At 35.3% G+C, this 19,182-nt stretch overlaps 1 protein-coding gene across 1 annotated transcript in view; it reads right to left on the bottom strand.

Moving 5' to 3' along the window:
- LOC128223052 (ribonuclease Z, mitochondrial-like) overlaps positions 1-19,182 on the bottom strand; it is a 34,814-nt gene that overhangs the window by 12,803 nt on the left and 2,829 nt on the right. The window contains exons 2-11 of the mRNA XM_052932293.1: positions 11,600-11,760; positions 10,871-10,921; positions 10,525-10,598; positions 8,666-8,733; positions 5,301-5,364; positions 4,577-4,839; positions 4,127-4,185; positions 2,855-2,915; positions 713-773; positions 295-454 (exon numbers count right to left, since the gene is read on the bottom strand). Of these exons, the coding sequence (XP_052788253.1) occupies positions 295-454; positions 713-773; positions 2,855-2,915; positions 4,127-4,185; positions 4,577-4,839; positions 5,301-5,364; positions 8,666-8,733; positions 10,525-10,598; positions 10,871-10,921; positions 11,600-11,760 (1,022 nt within the window). The remainder of the gene's footprint in view (positions 1-294; positions 455-712; positions 774-2,854; positions 2,916-4,126; positions 4,186-4,576; positions 4,840-5,300; positions 5,365-8,665; positions 8,734-10,524; positions 10,599-10,870; positions 10,922-11,599; positions 11,761-19,182) is intronic.

The following is a 19,182-nucleotide window of genomic DNA, read 5'->3' as shown; positions in this document are numbered from 1 at the left end:
GGCGTAGCTAGTCCTCTATTAATTCTGGGCACTCTGAGGTGCTTTAATTAGTACTTGAAACTGGGCAGTTTTAGGATAATGTAGTAAAGTACGCATACTGCAACTATGGCTGAGTTTTATATATATTTTTTTGTCTGATCATGTGGAATCAGCCGCATACTTGCATATAGGCAGCTACGCGCCTGCATGTCAATATCTGAAACATGGGTTTTCGTTATGGCTAGAGGTTAGATATTTTGCACATAGCCAATAGCTAACATTGACAACAATGGTTCGATAATACCATTTACTGACCTGTTCATAAATGCCTGGTATCTGGGATCATCTAGAACTGCCTGTGGTGTGAGATGCACCACCAATTCTGGGCCCAGCTTTCCTGGTTGGGTACCAAGGTTACACAACTCTTGAGACTCTCCCAGGGAGTCCAGATAATCCCCGCTAGGGACTTCCAACACTGCAGGTAGATGACTTTTGTTAAATGAAACCAAATATAAAACCACGATGATGATGATGGACTTAATTTCTTTTGCTGACATACTTAATCTTACCCACTTTCATGTTAAAATTTATACTAAAGATTGCGCCACATAATAAAATGTGCAATTAAAGTAAAATGTACAGGGACACATTTTTTATGCTTTGAGGACAGTGATGAAGATTGTGCACTGTAATTGAATATGTATATAATTATGTATATTATGTATATACTGACCAACAAGTGGGCCAACGAAACAGCTTTCCCTGGAAGACATTAGCACATCCTCTGGCTTCACCTTAAAAAATAAGTGCCAAGTGTATCTGTAGAAATAACTGTGCCTTTCACTGTTTCATGATGTAAAAAGCAAAATGCAATGATAAATTTGTTCTGCTTGCCCTTTGTGTTCATAACTACATATCATAACCCCCCTCACAATCCATCCCTATCAAATCAAAAGATATGTAATACATGTAAATGACCTACAGTGTTTTAAAACCATTGTAAATTTATCAGTAACCATAATTATGACAATCATAAAATATTCCCAATTTAAAATGACAAATAGAAAATTTCCGATCATTCATGTCTTTTCAAAGATTGGCCAAAAATGCCAACGTTCAGTTAATATCCACTGTTAATCGAGATTCAATTTCTGAAAACAAGTTAAGCATCTGATATTACACAAACAACACTTTTGTGTAATATCCTGGCGAATATGTTTCAGGATTATCTAGACCTAAAACTGATAAACAGTCAAACCTGGTCGCAAGGCCACCTATTTATATTGCCACCTGTGTAATCAGGTCGCACCAAATTCCACCCTGTATGTTTTTACGATATTAATTACATGAATTGAGTGACTACCAGTACAACGTGACCATGGTCACTGATCGTTGATCCCATGAAGAAATAAAGACACTACTTAACAGCCTCAAAATCCTTGAAATGAGATAAGCAATTATATATCGAAGTGAACAGAACAAAATGACCTCCCAAAATGCTCCATGTGTTTACTCAACAAGTGATCATGTTTATAACACACTGGCCAATGCTTTGATTAGATATGAATTAACACAATTAATATTTGGATACTTGAATAAACATTACTTCAATTTTCAAAAGCACAAGGATTTCTTTTTTTATGGTAGAACATTTACTATGCAATGTGTGCGATATTTTTTAATCTTGAGCGACAGTAGGACAAATCACATGTGTTTGACTCTAAAAGAACATGACAAGTTTATAAAATTATTAGAAGACAGTCGTTGTTCAAGAAATGTTGCCAAGAAACTTCACTTTGGACTGACACAAGTCAATGTTTTGCTTAATGGTACGGGTGAAAATGTGGAGGAATATGAGAGCAATGGTAATCCTAACACTGAAAGACAGAGAAAAGTAGAAATGCGAAACTCGATGATCTATACATGTTTTTTTGATAATTGTGCACGTATGGTTACCGTTTCTGGACTGATAATTCAGAACAAAGCCAATACGTATGCTTGACTTGATAATGTCGGCACAGGATTTATTCATGCACTTCAGATTAAACACTGGTGCGAAGCAAATGAAACAAGAGATGTTTGTCAAACATTATGCCCATACATGCCATATTTTCTGGAGACCATTCAGGGGGATTTGCTCAGAAAGGCTGAAAATCAGGGGGATTTTGGTAGTATTCAGGGGGATTTTTTAGCAGGTTTAAGTTGGCGAAATTTCAAAGTATTTTTAGACGCAAGTACGAAAAAATGTATTTACATATATTTTGCTATGAAAACCTCTAACTTTTTCATTATACATAATTATTTTATGTCATGAATTATCATATTCTTATGATACACTGTCATGTCATACTGTAATACTGTAAATTAAATTTACCTTCCTCCAAAGTCTTTAAAAAAATTCTGCTTAATACTATCAGCTATGATGAAAATAGTAATATTTCTTTGCCTTTGATCATTACTTCCAAATTAATTGATCACTTTTTGTTATGGTTTTTCATTTGGTATATATCAAATCTTTTTTAAAACAGTAATTTCACCCTTGCGGAGTTTCTTTACTTTCAGTTTCACTCACATACTGTGGTTTCACTTTGTCATTATTGCCTGATGTAAAATCTCTTAAAAAAAAAAAAATCGAGGGATTTTTACCTCCCGCCAGGAGACCAGGGGATGGATCGAAATTCCGGGGGATTTCCCCCCACCGGGGGATATGGCATGTATGATTATGCCCCACCTGAGTGCCGTGTTGTCAGGAATATTTGAACAACTGAATGAAATATGCATGGACTGAAATTACAGCTGATTTATTTTATCTTAAAAGTTGATCAGATAGGGGAAATGTAGTAGATGTCAGTGAAAGAGATGGGCAAGTACCTACCACTCGTCCATCAGACAGTGTGACCGTTTCTCCCTTCACAAGCTGTCCTACCCATGGACCTCTGAAACATACAAAAAAATACAGGAAATCTATTTTAGGGGTAAGGTCTGCAGAAACAAAATGGGGTAAGAATTATCAGTAATCAAAATATACACTAGCCCAAAGAATCTTGGACCAATAACAGGAATTTGATACTTAAATTTGGCAATGTCAGATGTATTGAATTATGTACGAAAATGTTCTTTAAAGTAAACAAACCATAAGAAGTACAGTCATGGTGAAAAAGTTAATGTAATGTGTACAAGTTTAGATAGCCATCTTGTCCAACCAAAAGTAATATCAATACAGTATTTCTAAAACATACTAATTATCAAAAGAGTTAACCTTGAGAATATGGTTAACAAAGCTATGGTTATACAAATGGCTACAAATTGCAATCAACTCAATTAATATTTTCGTATTTTTATATAACATTGTTCTTTGGAAACAAAATTCTAGTTTGTTTAAAAATTGTGCACAATGAAGCCCATATTGCCATAAATTTTCTTTCAATTTCATTGACTTTGTTTACACAGGGCAAAGGGAAAGAACTGTAAAAACAACAATCCCTGTACAGCGTAATCTCCCTTAGAAAAACCTTGTGCAAGGGCTGCAGCATTTTTGGGCAAAAGGACAGAAACTGTACAAAGTTGTCTCCCTTAGATCATGGGCGGATCTGGCTGGTTGAGAATGGAACCAAGCTCACCTGGATATCTAAATTCTGTATAAGTTTGATTGAGTTACAATAAAAACTAAAGACTGTGTTACTTTTACAGGCAATTGTTTATGGCAGACTCACAGACGATGGACACCACGACATGGCATAAGCTCTTCTGGCAATTGGCCAGTAGAGATGTCCTTATATGCAGCAATGCATAGAGAACTAAGTGTGTCATTGACTTTGTATGTATAGACAGATTGTCTTGAAATGTTGATCACATGTCACAAGTTATTCAAAAATCTGTCCATACAAGAGAAAGTTACAGCCCACACACAACCATATATACTCTACGTCCTTATATGCTTCCATAGTAAAAAAAACACTAAGTGTGATCATGACCTTAAAAGAAGGAAAAAGATTCTTGCACGCTACTTGTGATTTTAGTATGTGAAACACATGTGGCAAGTTATTTAAAAATCTGTCCATTCAAGCCAAAGTAACAGTTCGGACACAAGAAATTGAGCTGGACAGACAGTGCTATTTTAATATCATAAAAATTGTCAAGTACATACGGTTTGACCTTTAAGGCTGCTAGTTTTATATTATCCACTCTTGCTGGCAACTCCTTAAACTGAAAACAATTAAAGTAATAATCTAACTATCACATTAAGACTAAATATTATAGGTATAGAAAATATCATGACAGAATAAAAAGCTTTTCCATACAAACAGCAGTGCCTACTTAAATATGAAAGTCTTTGTTTAACTGCAAAGATAAAACAAATCTGATTTAAACATTTCAACACTTTATTCTTACACAGTTATGATTCTTTAATGTGTACCTTTAATATGGAAAGGTCAGAAACTTGAAAACTTGACAAAATATCTGGTATGGCATACAACATCCTCACATTTGATATCATATCATCATATCTTTTATGACATACAATAAATTTATTTTATACCTAGTTTCATATAAGAATTCATATATCAAAGAATAAATGCATTAAGTGCTCACTTACATGTACAACATACGCCATCACCATGTGTTTAGCAAGTTCAATCTCCCTTGCATCTTCAAGGGACAGTTCATTTTCAGTTTTCTCTTCACTTTGCCCAGGTTGTTCTGACCTTTTACCTGGCCTTTTCTGTGACCTCTCCTTATTGACTTCTGATGTTTGTGAGTCTGGACAAATTGGACGTAATCCACTACTGTCATACAAAGGGACATAATCCACAGTCACCTGCCTATCTTTGTACTGTTTATGTTGAATGCCACGATATTCTGGAATATACGATGAAAACATTATGGATAAAACAAAACATAAAAAAAAACAAAAGAATGAGTGCCAATTATTACAAATACGCCTGGCGTAGTTCTTGGTCACCAATTTTGGTGATAAGTGCTTTTACATAAAGCCAAATTTAGAGAGCAGACACTAAATACAGTTTTGCCAATTCAAGGGTCATAGCCCTGGAGTGACTGAGGCAACATACTGTAGCTGGTTATGAAAACTGACCAAGATATTCTGCCAACTCATGCATCCTTAAATCAGCAGCAAAATAGTGTGTCGTATAACTAGTATTGTTTCAATTATTTTTACCAGTATTTTTAATTTAACATATAATATGATAATTTGAGTTGTTCTGTTAAAATAAAAATACATTACATTACACCATTCACTTTTATCAAAAGATGCTGATTTTCATCATGTATAAACAAATAAATTGTAGGAGCATTATTACCTGTTTTAAGGTTTGCATTGACATTAGTATCCGCAAATTCATTGATCATGCTCAAGAAGGCACCCTGAAAATAGTGAAAATGTCCTGGAAAAACAGGTCTGTATTATCAGTAGAGTCTCTTAATTGAATATATCTTCAATCATACTAATGATACTAAAAATCCAAGAATTCCATTACCTCTATGAAAATATTACTGGACTTATACAGTCAGGTATTACAGTATTTAACATGCCATTTAGTATCATTCATATTTGTATTTTAAAAAAGCAAAAGAATTCAACAAGAGCTGTCACTGTTGTTGGGCATGGTCACTGTAATATGTCAGTGTTGTTGTGCATGGTCACTGTAATATGTCAGTGTTATTGTGCATGGTCACTGTAATATGTCAGTGTTGGTGTACATGGTCACTGTAATATGTCAGTGTTGTTGTGCATGGACACTGTAATATGTCAGTGTTGTTATGCATGGTCACTGTAATATGTCAGTGTTATTGTGCATGGTCACTGTAATAAGTCAGTGTTGTTGTGCATGGTCACTGTAATATGTCAGTGTTGTTGTGCATGGTCACTGTAATATGTCAGTGTTGTTTTGCATGGTCACTGTAATAAGTCAGTGTTGTTGTGCATGGTCACTGTAATATGTCAGTGTTATTGTGCATGGTCACTGTAATAAGTCAGTGTTGTTGTGCATGGTCACTGCAATATGTCAAGTGTTATTGTGCATGGTCGCTGTAATAAGTCAGTGGTAATATGTCGGTGTTATTGTGCACGGTCGCTATAATATGTCGGTGTAATTGTGCACGGTCTCTGTAATATGTCGGTGTTATTGTGCACGGTCGCTGTAATATGTCATGTTATTGTGCACGGTCACTGTAATATGTCGGTGTTGTTGTGCACGGTCACTGTAATATGTCGGTGTTGTTGTGCACGGTCACTGTAATATGTCAGTGTTCTTGTTCATGTTCACTGTAATATGTCGGTGTTATTGTGCATGGTCACTGTAATATGTCAGTGTTGGTGTACATGGTCACTGTAATATGTCAGTGTTATTGTGCATGGTCACTGTAATATGTCAGCGTTATTGTGCATGTTCACTGTAATATGTCAGTGTTATTGTGCATGTTCACTGTAATATGTCAGTGTTGTTGTGCATGGTCACTGTAATATGTCAGTGTTGTTGTGCATTGTCACTGTAATATGTAAGTGTTGGTGTACATGGTCACTGTAATATGTCAGTGTTGTTGTTCATGTTCACTGTAATATGTCGGTGTTATTGTGCATGTTCACTGTAATATGTCAGTGTTGGTGTACATGGTCACTGTAATATGTCAGTGTTATTGTGCATGGTCACTGTAATATGTCAGCGTTGTTGTGCATGTTCACTGTAATATGTCAGCGTTGTTGTGCATGGTTGCTGTAATATGTCAGCGTTATTGTGCATGGTCACTGTAATATGTCAGCGTTGTTGTGCATGGTCACTGTAATATGTCAGCGTTGTTGGGCATGGTCACTGTAATATGTCGGCGTTATTGTGCATGGTCACTGTAATATGTCAGCGTTATTGTGCATGTTCACTGTAATATGTCAGTGTTATTGTGCATGTTCACTGTAATATGTCAGTGTTGTTGTGCATGGTCACTGTAATATGTCAGTGTTGTTGTGCATTGTCACTGTAATATGTCAGTATTGTTGTGCATGGTCACTGTAATATGTCAGTGTTGTTGTGCATGGTCACTGTAATATGTCAGTGTTGTTGGGCATGGTCACTGTAATATGTCAGTGTTATTGTGCATGTTCACTGTAATATGTCAGTGTTGTTGTGCATGTTCACTGTAATATGTCAGTGTTATTGTGCATGTTCACTGTAATATGTCAGCGTTGTTGTGCATGTTCACTGTAATATGTCAGCGCTGTTGTGCATGGTCACTGTAATATGTCAGCTTGTGCATGGTCACTGTAATATGTCGGTGTTGTTGTGCATGGTCGCTGTAATATGTCAGTGTTATTGTGCATGGTCGCTGTAATATGTCAGTGTTATTGGGCATGGTCGCTGTAATATGTCAGTGTTATTGGGCATGGTCGCTGTAATATGTCAGTGTTATAGTGCATGGTCACTGTAATATGTCAGTGTTGTTGGGCATGGTCACTGTAATATGTCAGTGTTGTTGGGCATGGTCACTGTAATATGTCAGTGTTATTGTGCATGGTCACTGTAATATGTCAAGTGTTATTGTGCATGGTCACTGTAATATGTCAGTGTTATTGTGCATGGTCACTGTAATATGTCAGTGTTGTTGTGCATGGTCACTGTAATATGTCAGTGTTATTGTGCATGGTCACTGTAATATGTCAGTGTTATTGTGCATGGTCACTGTAATATGTCAGTGTTGTTGTGCATGGTCACTGTAATATGTCAGTGTTATTGTGCATGGTCACTGTAATATGTCAGTGTTATTGTGCATGGTCACTGTAATATGTCAGTGTTATTGTGCATGGTCACTGTAATATGTCAGTGTTATTGTGCATGGTCACTGTAATATGTCAGTGTTGTTGGGCATGGTCACTAATATGTCAGTGTTATTGTGCATGGTCACTGTAATATGTCAGTGTTATTGTGCATGGTCACTGTAATATGTCAGTGTTGTTGGGCATGGTCACTGTAATATGTCAGTGTTGTTGTGCGTGGTCACTGTAATATGTCAGTGTTGTTGTGCATGGTCACTGTAATATGTCGGTGTTATTGTGCATGGTCACTGTAATATGTCAGTATTATTGTGCATGTTCACTGTAATATGTCAGTGTTATTGTGCATGTTCAGTGTAATATGTCAGTGTTGTTGTGCATGGTCACTGTAATATGTCAGTGTTATTGTGCATGGTCACTGTAATATGTCAGTGTTGTTGTGCATGGTCACTGTAATATGTCAGTGTTGTTGTGCATGGTCACTGTAATAAGTCAGTGTTGTTTTTGGTCTTATGACAACTTAATCATCCATGTACATTAGGTCAAAACAAAAACCTAAAACAGTCATATTCAGGGAATTATTCTCACTGCCTGTGCCTTCAAAATTGGAAAAAAGGGTGACTGAGAAAAATACAAAATCATGCCAAGATAGCTAATATAACAGCAAATTTACATATTTTAACTGATTTATGCGTACTATATAGTGTTTTAAAATAATAAGTCCTTTAGAAGGCATTAAATTGCACAAAGAAAGTTCACAGTTATACATTTTATTTTAAAATCTGTAAATACAAGAGAAAGCCACTGTTTTGTACATGAGAAATTGAGCTGCACAGAGGGTGCAATCTTAATATACCCACATTTGGGTGCAAAAAAATAGTTAATAGGACATAGAGTGCTTACCACTTGTGGCGGACCATGAAGTTTCAAAGTGGATTGGTGATGCAGTCCTGAGTTTGTTAGGAGAAAGGCTGAAATAATGAAACACTCCATACTAAAAGTATTAAATAGAAGCTAGAGCATCGTGGAAGCCCTTGGTTAACCTGCAAACACAGCCTCTTGTAGGTAGCCTTGGGTGTCTACTTCTTAATTGATCACATTACTCATCATATCAATACCGGTTCTTTGATAACTGGATTAACAAACTTGACTTGATCTATCAGATAGGTAGTCTAGTTTAAACGTTATATAAATCGTTTTACAACGATTGTGAAGAAAGCTGTGATAGCTAATACTAAGTCACTCTCGTGGGTATGATGTTGCGTGATAGTGTGGTCTTGTGTTGTGGGGAAAGAGTACCCGGAGAAAACCAACTTGTCCGGCTTGGTGACCACTAACCAAACACACATGAGTAGGCCGGGAATTGAACCCGGGTGGCATTGGTGTGAAGCAAGTGTGCTAACCACTGCACTAACTGCAGAGGTAGTCTGTTTGGTAATAATGCAGTTTATCAATGATAAGCAAACTTTGTAAAATTAGACCTAACTTACACCAACAGTTTGAGCCTAAACTTACACCAACAGTTTGTGCCCAAACTTACACAAATAGTTTGTGCCCAAACTTAAACCAACAGTTTGTGCCTAACACCTCAGCAAAAGAAACAAGAGGACAATGATGGCTCTTAATTGCTCAAATGAGATGTGAATTGCAATTTACTGTTTTTTTCTTTTGATGAATTTTATCCTGATTTCTCATAACGGATGTACTTGCAATAGACTCTCAAAATTTATCCCAAAATTTCCTTATAACACTGGAGGAAAGTTATTCAATTGTCTCCATGGTGTTCACTATTCTGATCTTTTAGACACCTTTTTTTAACCATAACTAAGTTGTTTTTGATTTGACAAAATAATTGAGATACATTTTTGGAGAACAGCTGCATCAAAGAGTTTTAAGTCTTTTTTTTTTGGATTTTGGTCTATAAATAAATGAGTTGAATCACTTCAAAACTTTTTTAAAAGATTAAAGTCATTTCCAAGGAAAAGAGGTTTTTGTAAAATCCACAACTCTTTTTTCTTATTAATACCCATTTCACTTACGTTCAAGCGCAATTCCAATGTAAGTTAATGCAATAAAATTTTGGTATGCAATAGTTGAACATTGAATGTAGTATACTCTAATGTAGTATACTCTATCTCTATTTTAAACTTGATAGATGTTAGTTATCCTGCAACTGCATGTCAGAAGCTGATATGCGACTGGTTGTTAGGTCAATTACTGCTGGAGAACTGCAGGGCATGACCAAAGACATTTCCTTTCATCATCTTAGCCAAATTATTTTCCTACAATGACCTACACAATGTATTTCCCCTTGTTTTACTATCAGATTAAAACAATATTGAATTTTCACTCTTCATAAAACTATTTTTTATTTAACAGCTAAACCATTAACATTTAATGGAAAAAAAACTATCAGATCAATTGATTGTGGATAGGCACACAACAAAGCTTCATATGTTCCAATAAATTTGATTCATTAGTTTAAGGTGATTTTTTTTATAGAAAAACAGGAAGTCGGCTATTTTGATAATGTTGTTGTAGGTCAATGAAAACATCCTGTTGTATTTTTGTAGAAGGTCACAAATGAAGCTTACTGTTAAGTTTAATCGAATTTGACCTGATGGTTTCAGAGAAGATGTCTTTGTCTCAATTGGTGATAGACATATGGATGGAAAATGGATGCAGATCGATCCTAATAGCTCACCTTGAGGACTTTGTGCTAAGGTGAGCTAAAACTAATGAATATTTCTTAATTTACTTACGAATCAATCCACCAACAGTCTCATCTCTCTTCGATGTAAAGAAAATGTTGTCCACTACACTCAATTTTTGAGGCCTAGAAACAAATCAATTTAATTGTCATTAAAAACAGCAATTGCTTACCAAAGCATTTCAGTACTTCTTGTATAAATACAAACAATGGATTCCTGTTGGACAAACTAAAAGAATATAGGAGTATCGGTCTATTACATAGTTCTAAATTACCAAAAGGATTTCAAGACTTAATAAAGCAGGAAAAGCAATCTAGGTATCGGGTAAAAATATGTTATAAACACATATATTTATAGGCATAGATCTGACTACAAAATAATTTAATTCTTCACTGACCCAACTTCATCGATGTGACGCTGCACCATCTCAGGAGCATTGAACAGGTACCTGAAACAATCAATCCTCATGCATTTATATTTTTTTTTCAAAATATACATATCCATTTTCTAGGAATCCCACAAATACTCTGACCCAATGAATAGCCAATTCTTTAAAATAATGCAGAGATTCTTATTTGGACAAGTTTTACTCATGACATTTAATTCCAGATTCAATGATTTTAATTATCAACAAAATTTCTAGAACTGAGGAGCAAGAACAGCTCCCTAAACGACTACAAAAAGCCTGATATACATGTGAGCAATACCCTGGTTGGACATTACACCCACATAATAATTTCTTCTCCACATGAATATATAATAAAATTATATAAATGATAAATTTAATATTAACTTGAATAAAACATGCAACACTATTTTATGTGTTCAATAACCGAATATTGTAAATAATTAATCAGAGCACTGTGGAGCGACCACCAACTCTTGGCTGCTGGGGATTTCAGTCAATAATGGACATTATTCAACAAATATCTAAAACAGGTTCATGTGCTACATAATGCAGGTCAATGTTACACCCTTGCATAATGTGTACAAAATATCTTTACACTCAACATATCTTTTAACTGCAAGATTCCATCCTAAAAACACAGTCACTAGCCAATAAAGATTTGAACTCCGGCTGTTTTACATTCAATTTTCTGGAAAAAAGCCATTCAATGTATTGTACCTGTCATGATTTAGCATGAGAAGGAAGCTCTTTCCTGTTCCCTGTGCACCGGTGCTCAGAACAGAGAGGTGTACTTTGGCTGCGACTGGTATCTCGGTCACCTTGCTCTTGTACGCATCAAGACGAGACTTGTGTTTCACTTTGTCCATTCCTGCTTTTTCCTGCAACAAATTCTCCATGATTAAAACTTTCTTTTTTTACACTCGCTTGCACTTCTCATGTTCCACTTCTATATTTAAGAGTTTACAGGTTTAATGCATTATTATTGAATGCACTATTTTGGATATGGGGCTGTGGGGCCTTTCAGATGGGGGAAAAATTACTGAAAATGGGAATTCCAATAGATTTAATCTGTAATGTTATTAATCTGTAGGTACAAATACTTGGTTAACAAGTTTCAAGTTTCCAAGTTTATTTCGTATAACTCATGTCACAAAACATGACAAAAAGAGTATTGAAATATATATATATATATAACTATGTAAAGAACGAGAATAGTCTCAACATTTTAAGACATAATCTATAAGAATAAATAAATTCAATCAGTGTCATCCAATATTAACATTATACCTTTATAATGGAGGAGGCATTTAAAGGGAAACAAAATGCATCAATGTATGTATCATTATGAGAATCGAACCATTATCTCTTTAATAAGCTTACAGAATTTTTCAAAATGTATACCTGAATCAGGTCTTATTTGCATTACTTGTTTAAATTTAATAATATTTGGATGTCTAATATATTTATTATCAAGACAACTTTTTCTTTTACCAGCAAATTCTGGACATTCCAACAAATAATGATATTCATCTCCTATGCTATTATCGTTGCAAAATAAACATTTTCTGTCGTTGTATTCTACATTATTCCAACTTCCAATTTCCACAGGTAATTTGTTATTTCTAGTTCTAAATTTTATCATATATCGCAAGAGTTTGTAAGGTGTCTGTACAAGATAATTTTCAAATTCAAACTTTTCTTTATACAATCTATAATTTATACATTTTCTAGAAGTATTTATAGTAGAAAACCATTCATTAATAAAGAGATCGGACAATTTTTGATAAACAGTTTTCTTTAACCATGATCTGTTTAAAAAGTCATGACTCTGCCAAATGTTAATATGCCCGCATTTAATCAATATTTCCTTAATATTACGAATCCACTGGAAATGGGACTGTCGTGGATTTTCGAAAAACATAAATCTACTTAGGACAATATTATATAAAGATACAGTAAGTTTAGGTAACGGTGGGTTTATTAATTTTGACCAAAAGTCAATCAAACACTATTGAGTAATGTCAATATTTAGAGGTTTAACACCAGTTTCGCCATATACAATACAGTTTGGTGTACTGCTCTTGACACCTAAAACATATTTCAAATACTTTTAACCGTTATGACCTTATGTCATCTAAATAATTTAATATGGACAAAGGACATATGGATAAGCTGAATTTTAATATGAATAGATCACCACACCAATCTGGGCTTAATGTGTTTGTACCTATATGCAAATTAGCGGAAAAACCTTTCTCACTGAATTCCAAATAACACCTATTCTGCCTAGAAATGAACAAAATATAAATGCTTGAAAGAATAATCAAAAATGATAAAAGAATGTGATCAAGTGTTTGTGTCTTTAAGAAAACACCAATCACACCTGGGGTAAGCTTGTTACCACTTGAAAAAGATTAAGACTAAATATCTTAGCTCTATGCCTTTTAGTTTCACACCTTTTTTAGTTTTAGTTTTTTTTTCTTAATATCTCTTTACTACAAGGTGCTACAAAGGTGACCCTTGGGGCAGGATCAATTTTGAACCCAGGGGCAATATTTTAAAAAATTTAGAGAACCATTACATGAGGCTACAGACAAATTTAACATCTGAGCTTAATATTTGTTTTCAAAACAGAACAAATGGTCCAAAATTCATTGCTGTAGTTTTTCAAATAAGAAAGTAGGTTAAAAGAGGTGGGATTAGTTTTGACCCCAGGAGCATAATTCAAATAAACTTGGTAGACAGCTGCATGTATCATAAATATGATGCTACATAACATATATCAGAGGTCTGGGCCCTGTGTTTTTTCTATGTTTCCTTATATATAAGTCTAAAGGAAACTTGTTGCCCAAGGGGCAGGCCAGTTTTGACACAAGGGGCATAATTTTAACACAGTTGGTAGCGGTCCACTATATCATGCAGCAAGCAAAATATCAAGGGTCTGGGCCTAGCAGTTTCAGACATGAAGACATTCAAAGTTTTTCTTCTAGAAGTCTATAGGAAACTTATGACCCCCAGAGGGAAAGATTTGAACAAACTTGATAGAGGACAACTATATGATGCTACATACAAAATATCAAGGGTCTGGGCTTAGTGGTTGCCCTGTGACATCATTTCCCATGTGCTACAATTTGATCTTCTAAGAGTATAAGAACATTGACTGCCACTTTTTAGACAAATACTGAACAAAACAAGCAGAATCTTTCAGTGTGTGACATAAACAGTAGCCTGATCGCCTGGACTACAAAAAAATCTTGTAAGAAAGCCCAACTGGCAATGATATCATCCCGCTAGTTGGTTGAAAAAAAATGTTGGGTGAATGTTTACCTCGACACCGTTGACCGACATCCAGATAATATCTCATTGCTACGGATGTTTTCTGTTGCAGTGATCTCCCTTGTCAAACAAAATTATACCCTACTGCTTGAAATTAATTATATTGACGGAAATCATTTATCAGACTGTCAAACCGTCTCCAAGGCCTAGAGGTCGTGGGTTCGATCCCTGGCCGCATCATACCAAAAGACGTTAAAAGTTGGTACAAGTAGCTCCCTTGCCTGGGAGCACAGGACAACACCACCACCATACTTGTTTTCATACAAAATAAAACAAGTTGGGTCAAGATATGTCAACTGTAACTGAAGTTATTCAGTTTCAACCATTTTTCTATTTTTAGTAAAAGTGACCTTGAACTTGACTCTAGGGACCCCAAACGCAATCCCATAAAAGGTATCCATAAACTCTTCCTTAATACCAAGTTGGGTCAAGATATGTCAACCGTAACTAAAGTTATTCAGTTTCAACCGTTTTCCTATTTTTAGTAACAGTAACCTTGACCTTGACTCTAGGGACCCCAAAAGCAATCCCATGAAAGGTTTCCATAAACTCATCCTATAGACCAAGTTTGGTCAAGATATGTCAACCCTTACTGAAATGATTCAGTTTCATAGGTGAGTTTGACGCCGCCTGAAAGCCCGCCCGCCCGAACAACGACGTTCGTCATTCTAATAACCAGGTTTCACTATGTGAAAACCTGGTTAAAAAGATATTGTACAGTCGAAGGGACCAATAACAATCCTACTCCCAAACAGTTGTCATATCATTCCATGATTTTAACCATACAAGGTACTCAAGGTGCGTTTTTCTGCTAACCAATGGGCTATGGTAGTCTGGATTGGGCTAGAGAAATCTCAAAGTTTGTAGCCCCATTTACTACCAGGTCAAGAAAGTTAATTTCACCTGCTGATCTTTCGAAGTACATCTTAGGCAAGCCTTTGTATTGATCTAGATCATGATATTATTGATCACTGTAAACAAACTTGTGTTTTATCACATTTTCAGGATTTGTGTCCTGGTCCGATTTGTTCTGTCAATCAGTCTAATTTCTAATGAAATTCTGCAGGACACCCCATAATATTTACAGCAATAAAGGTCACCATTTTCTTATAAAGGAATGTGATCCTGCTGGGCAAATGATTAATCATCTGTGCGTTCAGTAAACATGTTTATGGCGAAAGTTTGAAGTTTGGTTCCGCGCTAGTCGTAAACTAGAGCTGTCACAGGAGTGACGAATACCCCAAAATGCCGCCTGGACACAGGAATGGCAAACCATTCCTTTGAAAAGAGGCCATAACTCCAAGGTTACTGCACACTGCATCTTCTTTTATCATGCATGTATTGTTTGTCCGGAAAACGTTTTTCTATTTTCGTAACAGTGCACAAAAACCTTTACTCCACTGGCCCCATTTTCAATCACAAGCATTGTCTTCAAAGAGGCTGCCTATACAGCAAGTTTCATCACAATATCTCATGCCCAATTAAAGTTATGAAGCAGAAACCATTTTTCTATTTTTAGTAACAGTGACCTTGACCTTGGCCCCACCAGCCCCAATATCGAACTTGACCTGTATCTTCTGAAATGTACACCTGTGTACCAAAAAATGTTCAAATCTGTCAAGCCTTTCATGAGTTATCGTCCGGAAACCATTTTTCTATTTTCAGTAACAGTGACCTTGACCCCACCAGCCCCAATATCGAACTTGACCTGTATCTTCTGATGTTACACCTGTGTACCCAAATTTTTTCAAATCTGTCAAGCCTTTCATGAGTTATCGTCCGGAAACCATTTTTCTATTTTAAGTAACAGTGACCTTGACCCCACCAGCCCCAATGTCGAACTTGACCTGTATCTTCTGATGTTACACCTGTGTACCAAAATTTTTTCAAATCTGTCTAGCCTTTCATGAGTTATCGTCCGGAAACCGTTTTTCTATTTTTAGTAACAGTGACCTTGACCTTGGCCCCACCAGCCCCAATATCGAACTTGACCTGTATCTTCTGATGTTACACCTGTGTACCAATTTTTTTTCAAATCTGTCAAGCCTTCTATGAGTTATCGTCCGGAAACCGTTTTTCTATTTTTAGTAACAGTGACCTTGACCTTGGCCCCACCAGCCCCAATATCGAACTTGACCTGTATCTTCTGATGTTACACCTGTGTACCAAAATTTTTTCAAATCTGTCTAGCCTTTCATGAGTTATCGTCTGGAAACCATGAAAACCGACAGACCGACAGACCGACCGACAGACCGACCGACCGACAAGCTCACTCCTATATACCCCCTCAAACTTCGTTTGTGGGGGTATAATAATAGACGTGTTATACGGGATTCTTCCAATCCCTAACATCTAAACAGGTTTGTGAAAAAACCAGGGGTGTTTGAAAAATATTGAAATTGTATTAAGTTAAGTATTTTATGGTTGAAATTGATAATAAAGGTTTATATTCATATTTTACCATGTGTAAGTGAAAAGTTATTTTGCACAAAACAAGCATTTAATGCATTAAAACACATTATTTACCTTTCCAATAAAACAAAAGTTGACTGACACAGACAACAATTATGCCAACCGGAACAACTCGACCCAATCGTAATAACACGGCCACCTCCGAGAAGCTTCGAGATAGACCTCGTAAAAACAATCATAGCAACTCGGCCATGGCCGAAATGTTCCGATTGTTTTAAAATTGTGAACTGAAGCCTTGCTGGTGCCCTCCATGTATATATCGTTATGTTTTGACAGAATGAAATGAAGAAAGCCCGTCAAACTCATAATTATTCATTGGATATTTATTTTTTGTGTACGGAACTAATATAAAATAACATTATCTGGTAATATTTCTTGTTCTTAGGCCAAATAAAAAAATAGGTCCGTTTCAGGTTACCCGACCGACCGTATATTTTCCCGCCGACCCTAACCTATTTTTCCCTGAAAAAAATGTGATCTGGGTACGAAAAGCATTTGTTACGAAATACGCAAAGTTGTCAATATTAGAGTTGGATTTCTGATAGTATTTGCCGTAATTCACCTTAGAGTTCGGACACCTTAAAATAATAAAAATTTTTGGCTCTCAAATTCATAGAAAATAACCATTTTTAAATTTTATCAACATGTACATGTACGTTAAACCTGCCATTTCTTCATGTCTGCATTTTACCACTTATTAATTTATTCGTAGTTATCAATGGTTATAACGCCTATAGGTGTATTTACACACTCCTTCATCAAGTTAATTAAAATCCCATTCAACACCATTTTATACATGCATTGAAATAAATAAACACCTTTTCTTTCATGCTTTACGATGAAATATGGGTGTCAGTGAAATAACAACAGTGAAAATATCAATTTGATATTTTCACTGCAAAATAAGGAGTGAAAATATCGATTTTCAGAACTACTTTTAAAATCCTTTGTTGTTACATGTACTTGCCTTGGTCAAAACAGAACACTGGACTTCAGTAAATTATGTCAAAAAAGGTTAAAAAAAAATAAAGAAATATTTTATAAATTTAAATAAATATATAATTGGAAATTAACAACTTACCGTTTATTACGGGTTATCCCGTTTATCAAACATTTTACTGATCTTTGAAGCTGAATGCTCGAACATTTGCTTTCATTCCGAACAAATTACAGACAAAAACAACTGTTCGAACATAAATAAAATTTTATAGCATCGATCAAATGTATTTTGAACTGTTAACCGTTGTAGTACGTAAAATGAGCTTCCTGGAGAATTCACACAACAATTTACAGATAGATCCGATATTTTTTACCCCACCCACATCTCAAAATGTGTCAACAAACTAGCGTGGCATTTACTCTTCTGGAAAACAACATTTTAAAGCGAAACAGACTGGTCTCTGACAGTAAGATGACTGTTTATTAACTTACTATAAAAACACGCGTATATGCAGTCTTAAACTAAGAAGAATGGTTAAAATCCAATGAGTATCCACATTTGTTTTGCTAACACATTTGACCTGTGAAACAAGCATGACACCAAATTTTCATTCTATAAATAGCGGCGTAGTAATTTGGTTAAAATAAAAAGTGTTTTCATTATTTTTTGGAACATTTGTGCACTAATAATACTTCATTTTTTACTGTTCATAAAGCTTTGCAATAAAAAACGAGCGAATATTAAGCTATAAGAATGAATAGCAGAGAACTATTTCTCAGCAAACCGAAAGTAAAAAAGTTGACAGCTATAATTATGCATGAGGGGCGCCCCACGGGTAGCGGCGTAAAGCCCACCCTTTTCAAAAAAGGGGGTAATTCAGAAATAAATAAAAAACAAATAAAACTCCGAAAATAAGCATAAAAGAAACAGAAAATTTGTTTATTTCAGTGTAAGATCGTATTTAATTTCACTCGTGATCATAAAAAAACTACATTTTCACTCGTGGCAAATATGTTTTTCTATGACACTCGTGAAATAAAATACGATCTTACACTGAAATAAACAAATATCCTCTATTTATCGGCTTCAAATCAAACAGTCACATTGTGTGACGTCACATAACTCACAGTTATACACACGAGGATCTCATGGAGAGCATGGATATTGTTATGCAGGATTAATGTTTCTGAGTGGTGTTTTCGATTGTAACTTAAGTATTGCATTTCTAACTTTAATTCATTACATTAAATCGTTACCTATATCATTGAATGTGTTGACTTTTATTGTTGTATTGATGTTTCAATGAGTATTACTGTACCTACGATTATTGCTTCATAAAGTCTATATTAAAAGTGTGGTACAAGTTTCAAAGTTTATTGGCGGATCGTTTTACAAACATGTCAGCAGTGATTTTTATTTAAATTTTCAAAACCACCTGTGGCTTTACAATTGGGAAAATAAGCGTGTTAATTCCCAAAATTGGGAAAATACAATGAACATTAAAAAGGTCATTTAAAATAACCAGTAACAAAGTAACATATTAAAACTGTCT

Source organism: Mya arenaria, chromosome 2 (genome assembly GCF_026914265.1).
Source record: "Mya arenaria isolate MELC-2E11 chromosome 2, ASM2691426v1".
Lineage (NCBI taxonomy): Eukaryota > Metazoa > Mollusca > Bivalvia > Myida > Myidae > Mya > Mya arenaria.
Note: the sequence above shows the minus strand (reverse complement) of the source record. Positions and strands in the feature narration are given on the sequence as shown.